This window comes from Otolemur garnettii, unplaced genomic scaffold, assembly GCF_000181295.1.
Source record: "Otolemur garnettii isolate 467f Iridium unplaced genomic scaffold, OtoGar3 scaffold00025, whole genome shotgun sequence".
NCBI classification, from domain to species: domain Eukaryota; kingdom Metazoa; phylum Chordata; class Mammalia; order Primates; family Galagidae; genus Otolemur; species Otolemur garnettii.
In genome coordinates this window covers 10,520,277-10,527,434 of record NW_003852420.1, presented here as the reverse complement: position 1 = coordinate 10,527,434, position 7,158 = coordinate 10,520,277, and the positions used below count along the sequence as shown (strand labels likewise).

The window sequence follows — 7,158 nt, the reverse complement described above, 5'->3', positions numbered from 1 at the left end:
TTTTTTTTTTTTGGTTATAGTTGTCATTTCTGTTTGGCAGGCCCAGGCTGGATTCAAACTTGCTAGTTCTGGTGTATGTGGCTGGAGCCTTGCCTCAGCTTTTCTATTTTTAGTAGAGACAGGGTCTTGCTTTTTGCTCAAGCTGGTCTCTAATGCCTGAGCTCACGCAATCCACCTTTGCTCAGGCTGGTCTCTAATGCCTGAGCTCACCCACCTCAGCCTCCCAGAGTGCTAGATTACAGGCATGAACACAGTGCCCAGCCTTCTATTTAAATATTAAACGCAAAAGCAAAGAGAAAAATAAGTATTCCAATAAGAGCAACATAAAAAGAAAAGCCAAAGACTGGCCTATTTCTGGTATGACATTTTATAAGTCATTATCATCACAATAATTGCAGTTAGTATTTACTTAGTGTTTGGTGCCAAGCACTGTTCTATTTTCTTTATACATATTTAATTCTGAAAATTAACGAGCTATTTTAACTGGCTTGCAGTCAATGTAAAATAACTATTCTTTATGAAAGAATTGGTGCTAAATGTTCGCGTACTTTTGAAAGTTACAGCAACGTTAACCTACAAACTTTTCTAAAACGGTGAGACCAAAACTGTGACAAATACATTATGTTTAATGTTGAGATCTAGATTACATTTAACATTACAGAACATAAAAGTTCAAACTGCCAACACGATGGCACGATGGCATGTAATTACATTTGATTTGTACCATTTTTTTGTTGTTGTTTTGTTTTAGAGACGGAGTCTCACTTTATCGCCCTTGGTAGAGTCCCGTGGTGTCACAGCTCACAGTAACCTCCAACTCCTGGGCTTAGGCGATTCTGTTGCCTCAGCCTCCCGGGTAGCTGGGACTGTAGGCTCAATGTTTTCTTTTTAAATTACATACTCTGCCATTACTATTCATACACCCGCATCAAAACATTAAAAAAAAAATCACAGGGCGTGAGAAAGAGGGGAGAGGAATGTCTATTCTTGGCAAAGAATAAGGATACTAAAAGAGGAGAAAAGGAAAAATTAAGTCGATGGAATATTTTCGAACCGTCTATCCAACTTCCCAACAGGGTTTTTTTTTTTTTGAAAAATGTAATCTCACTCTGTCACCCTGAGTAGTAAGCCATGGCGTCATCATAGCACACAGCAATCTCAGTGTCTTGGGCTCAAGCAATCCTCTTATCTCAGCCTCCCAAGTAGCTGGGACCACAGGCGCCCGCCACAACGCCCGGCTATTTTTTGGTTGCAGCCGTCATTGTTGTTTGGCGGGTCCGGGCTGGGGATTCGAACCCGCCACCTTAGGTGTACGTGGCTGGCGCCTTAGCCGGTTGAGCTATAGGCGCCGAGCCCCCAACAGGGTTTTTACCAGTTCTCTGCAACACCCCTAACCCCTCCGCAACCGAATGTTCAATGACTACAAAGTATCAGTAAAGCCGTTGGCACAAAGCCTGTCATTCCGCGCCTCCCAATACGCTATCTTCTCCTCTTCTCCAGACCTCGCCAGCGACAGGAATAAGAGCCAACGCAAACTTACAGGTATAACACACGCAACTGATTTCTGGAAGGAGGCCAACCGTGCCCCGGTGGGCGAACGCTCCGCCCCGAGGCCGCGGCTGCCTTCGGCCGCAGCGCAGTCTCTCCCCGGCCCCGCCGCACGCACGCCTTACCCGAGCGCCGCGCCGGCTCCCCGCGCGCCCACGGTCTGCAGCGCGAGGGCCCGAGGGTGCATGGCCCACCCGAGCGACTGCCGCACGGTCCGCCCGAGCAAGTGCCCCGGAAGCGGCGCGCCGGAAGTGCGTACCCAGGGCGCGAGGTCTTCCTACGCTTCCAGGACTCGTCCCGTGCTGTCCTCTCGCGTGTTAGCCAGTCGAACCGCAGCAGCGCCGCTCCTTCGGAAGGCGGCCACCCCGTGTCCTTCGCCTGCCGCCGCTGCTGGGGCTGGCGGGCGGGTATTTAGGGTCCCCGCCCACCTGGGTCACAGTTAGGCCCGGGACAGGCCCGCTACGTGGTTGCTTCCCTAACGCCTCTGGGGCGGGGTTGGGAGCGCAGGGACGCCCCACCCACCCCACCCCCCGCAGGCGGAATCCGAGACGGTTAGAGCCTCCGGACTAACCACTGGGAGCACCGGATCTCAACCCCACCAATACATCCCTTGAGTACTCCCACATTCTTGTGGTTCTTTCCCTTTCCTAAGGCTTAAGAGAGGCCTGCTCACAGGGACATCTTGCCAAGTTAAGCTTTTGAAAAAGTTAGGTTTATTAAAGTATAATTTACATAAAGTACAAGTTGCATGTTCTGACATTTGGATGCAGTAAGAATCATCGGGTCTAGATAAAATATTTCCATCGCCCCCAAAAGTTCCATCAGGTCCCTTAAAGCTAAGTTTCCTTTCCCACTTGTAGGCACATTGTAGGTAATAAACACTTCGTGGATACAGTGAGTTATATAACACCCCATAACTAGAACTGTCCAAGTAATACAACAAAAAAAAAAAAACCAGTCATTTTACTTATAAAACAAAGTACACCAGAAAAAGATGATAAAGTAATTCTCAACATAGGGCATGCCAGTGACTTTGTAGTAGTTACTGGGAATAAGTCTTTCTTCACAACTACAGGACCTTCTCATTCTCTTGGTTAGATCCTCGCTCCATGGTCCATGGAATTCCAGATACCGTCATGTAAGTGACTGAGAAGTCCCAAGAGTCTCCTACTAGAGAAATTTCTGCACATCCATTCTCCTTGAGCCCTGTTTACAGATCTACCGAAACTTGCAAGACTCCTATGAAAACTTCCTTGGCTAAAAAGAAACACTGCCCTATAACAATGCTAGTCCTAAAAAGCCAACATAACTTTGAGTACATTAAGTTTTTGAAAAGTATTAATGTTTGCTAACTAAAAGGACAAAATGGTGAAATATGTAAGATTTACCCTATCCCTATTCATTACTTAAGCTCAAATTAGAATAACACAATAAGTTTGAAAAATCAATCTCTCAAGGTATCTGCTAAATACTTTTTATTGCTATCTCCACCTGGCAGCTCTAGACTGAAAAACACATTCTTGTGCAAGGATAGCTATAGCTGAGAATTTAATAAGCTACCTATAAAAGTCATGGTCCAAATGAAGGCACTGCCCTGCAACATTTGAAATTTAGATAATTTTATTTAAATTGAAAAACCATTCTTAAAGCTCCATGTAGAGTCAAGACTTTTGTATTGTAAAAATCACAAAAAGTATTTGTAAGTAAGGCAAAATATTTCTAGGTTAATAAGACCAGACCAGACTGACTTTGGACTTTTAAACAAATTGTAGAGAATGGAGGGGAGAAAAAAGGGTTATTTACAGAAAATATCTACATATGTACTTAGAAGTACAAATTTGGTTGCAGAAAAGACCTTAGTACATGCTGGCATCTCAAGCAATTCTCAAAGAGCTTAGTTTTATTTTTTCTTTCATTTTGAGAATGCCTAAGATCCTTCTTCATCCTCAATTTTCGGAGCCAAGTAGTACTTCAAATGTCCCATATCAGCGATTTTGTACTCTACAACTGAAAGAAAAAAGGAAGATAGTTAATTACTGAGGAGTAGCACATGTACTACCTACAAAATGATATTTAAATTTATAATCTTACCAAGAGGTACATCTGCGGACATACTGAGTGTTACAGTAGAAGAGAGTGGAGTGGCTTTTGTGAAGAAGTTCAGGTACCTCAGTGCAAAAGTTAATTGAACTGGCTCATTCATCTCTATGGTAACCTACAAAGGAAAGCAAAGATTCATCACACTGAAAAAAACATCAAGAAAGTTACAGTCCATTAGTTCATAATATATACTAAAAAAAAGCCTTTACTGGTCATTTTGGAGAGTGCTACAAAATTTATTAAGTGAGAAGATGAAACATGAATGTATTTCAACTCTGCAAACCCTAATGACTTATGAAATCTAGATAATGTCTATGATGGCTGCAAAAAACACCCAGACACAGAGGTACACACGACCACTTTTAAAGTATTCTTGCTGTCACTCTTAAAACAAACATCCTTAGTATCATTAATCCTCTAGAGGTGTAGCTACCAGTTATAGGAAACATATAGGATGTGCTGACACACAGGGATATAATCAGTAAAATCCAGACTTAAGGGATATAGCAACCAATTCCAATGCCTGGACTTCATTAAAATCTTGACTCAAACTATCTGAAATAAGTAGAAAAAGGAGAGGAGGGGAGGGGAAAGGATGGGTGGAGGGAGAGTAATTGGTAGGCCCACACCTATGGTGCATTTTACAAGGGTACATGTGAAATTTACTAGGTGTAGAATATGAATGTCTAAACACAGTAACTAAGAAAAGCCATAAAGGCTATGTTAACCAGTTTGATGCAAACATTTCAAATTGTATATAAAACCAGCATTGTACCCCATGATTGCATTAATGTACACAGCTAGGACTTAAATAAAAAAAAAAAACAAAACTGAAAAATTCCTTATAATCAAATAATTTTCTCAGATATAGTAATGTTTATATTTCAGATATTAAAATATTTATGGCTTGGCGCCTGTGGTTCAAGTGGCTAAGGCGCCAGCCACATACACCTAAGGTGGCAGGTTCAAATTCAGCCCGGGCCTGACAAACAACAATGATGGCTGCAACCAAAAAAATAGCCGGGCGTTGTGGCGGGTCCCTGTGGTTCCAGCTACTTCGGAGGTGGAGGCAGGAGACTGGCTTCAGCCCAGGAGTTGGAGGTTGCTGTGAGCTGTGATGCTATAGCACTCTACCTAGAGTGCGACAGCTTGAGGCTCTGTCTCCAAAAAAAAAAAAAAAAAAAATTTATGGATGAAATAATGAGATTTGAAAAAAAAAAAAAACAAGTTTGCAGGGCAGTGGAAATGTGATTCAGGAGATAAAGATAAGAATTAGTCTGTTGGCTGTTATCAAATCTTCAAAAAAAAAAAAAAAACCCTTCATAGGAGATGCCTGTGGCTCAAGGGAGTAGGGTGCTGGCCCCATATGCTGGAGGTGGTAGGTTCAAACCCAGCCCCAGCCAAAAACTACAAAAAACCCCCAAAACTTTATATAAACTGAGTTTTACCTTCATTTGAACTGAGAGCTGACAACTCATTTAAAGGATGAGAAAATAATATCTAATATTTATCATAAGCCATTTATGATATGCCAGACAGAGCTGGGCAAGGTGGCTCATGCCTGTAGTACTAGTACTCTGGGAGGCTGAGGCAGGTGGACTGTTTGAGATCAGATTGTTCAAGACCAGCCTGAGCAAGAGCTGAAAGCCTATCACTATTGAAAAAAAAAAAAATTAGCTGGGTGATATGGTGGGCACCTGTAGTCCCAGCTACTCAGGAGTCTAAGGTAGCTACCATGTTTACCTGAAAATAAGATCTACCCAAAAAATAAGCCCAGCAGGTTTTCCATGCATGTGTTAAATATAAGCCCAACCCCAATAATAAGACCTAGTGATGGGCATGGCTATGTAATGTATCTGTATAGCTACGCCCTGCATTTCGGTGCAGAGCAATAAGGAAGACTGAATACCCCCTGAAAATAAGCCCTAGTGTGTCTTCTTGAGAAAAAATAAACATAAGACATTGTCTTATTTTCGGGTAAACAAGGTATAACCTAGCTAAAGCCATGGCACCTTAGCCTAAACTACAGAGTGAGTCTATGTCTCAAAATAAAAGGCTGTACATTATAATCCTATGAGGTTAGGACCTTTAATCATCCTTAATTTACAAAGAGTTTAATTGGTACTCAGGATAGCAAGTTTTTTTTTACTGTAATTACCAAATATTTGATGCATATTAACGTATAAATACTCTAAGGATATAAAAAAAACACTTGACTGCAGGAAAACCTTGACTTTAGGATATTTAGGAATTACAGTTCTTTATCATTTCATTAAAGGAGGGCAAAGTACCCGTTCAAGTAGTGGAAAAAATTTAGGTATTTACATGCTCATCAGTATTTAACATATAGTCCAATTCTTTCCAAGTTGCATGGAGTCTTCTTCCTAGCCTTAGGGAGGAGACTCTTCTGTTTAATTCTTGATTCCTATAGCCTGTGACTTTGCTTAAATTGTCACTTAGCTTTGCTCAACCTCCTTCTCCACTTCCACAATACAAAAAGTTAATGTAAGGATTACATAAGAGCTGATTAATAGCTAGACTTTTATCCCTAACCATAGCCTTGTATTGAGTTGCTGTCCTATGCTCAATTATTTGGTAAAAGTAGAGTAAATAGCTCCAGAAAACTAAAGATGGAATGCCTATCATCCTAATCCTATCCAAGGGCATGTCTGAGCTTGTTTCAGAAACCCACTGTGTTTTGTGGTTTGTGGAAGAGCTGAATTTTTACTCCCTTCTCACAGATATAATTCTAAATTAGATGGCAGTTAACATTTGCAGATTTCAATCTTTCAATTTTCACAAATTACTTGGGATATAATTTTGCCCATTTTTAAATTTCTGGTAATTAACATGTAATGTTAAGCAGTATTACAATTCTCTTCAAAGTACTGCATTTTCTTTTCTCTTCGAGACAGAATTTCAAGCTGTCACCCTGGGAAGAGTGCTGTGGCATCACCATAGCTTACAGCAACCTTCAACTCTTGGGCTCAAGCTACCCTCTTGCCTTAGTTTTTTCTATATTTTTAGTAGAGACAGTGGTTTTGATTTTTTTTTGGGGGGGGGGCAGGGGTTGTCTTGATTTTTGCTCAGGCTGGTCTTAAACTCATGAGCTCAAGCAATCCACCCACCTTGGCCTCCTGGAGTGCTAGGATTACAGGCGGGAGCCACTGCCCTGGCAAAAGACTACATTTTCTATGTACTTAAAACCTACTTACAGCTTCCTCCTCTTTATCTACATTACTTGTCTGTGACAACTTAATGTTTCCATTCCCAAGTTCTCCACTTGCAGAAAATTTCACTCCATCTTTTGCACAGGAAATTACAACGGCATCTCCAATGTGACTGAGATCTCGGCATATACGTGCAAATTCACCAGAAGGCATCTTTACTACACAGCTGTATTCTTGTTCCTATGAAACAAACAAAATTTTAGAGGTTAATTTGTAGAAATATAAAGATCTGGCACCTTCACTTTCTTTTTTTTGAGACAAAACCTCAAGCTGTTGCCCT

The 7,158-nt window shown here is 41.4% G+C and overlaps 2 protein-coding genes across 4 annotated transcripts in view; both read right to left on the bottom strand.

Moving 5' to 3' along the window:
- The window catches only part of TMEM230 (transmembrane protein 230), a 13,756-nt gene extending 11,759 nt beyond the window's left edge, over window positions 1-1,997 (bottom strand). The window contains exon 1 of one of the 3 annotated variants that reach the window (XM_023512143.1): window positions 1,808-1,997. The gene's annotated coding sequence lies outside the window, so the exon portion shown is untranslated. Of the gene's footprint in view, window positions 1-1,540; window positions 1,763-1,807 lie in introns of those variants that run through there. The other 2 variants (XM_023512142.1, XM_012804150.2) reach the window with 2 other exon arrangements.
- A 593-nt stretch (window positions 1,998-2,590) lies between these two features.
- Window positions 2,591-7,158, bottom strand: part of PCNA (proliferating cell nuclear antigen) — an 8,256-nt gene continuing 3,688 nt past the window's right edge. Inside the window, exons 4-6 of the mRNA XM_003788031.2 lie at window positions 6,864-7,058; window positions 3,640-3,763; window positions 2,591-3,555 (exon numbers count right to left, since the gene is read on the bottom strand). Coding sequence (XP_003788079.1) covers window positions 3,476-3,555; window positions 3,640-3,763; window positions 6,864-7,058 — 399 coding nt within the window. The 3' untranslated portion in view covers window positions 2,591-3,475. The remainder of the gene's footprint in view (window positions 3,556-3,639; window positions 3,764-6,863; window positions 7,059-7,158) is intronic.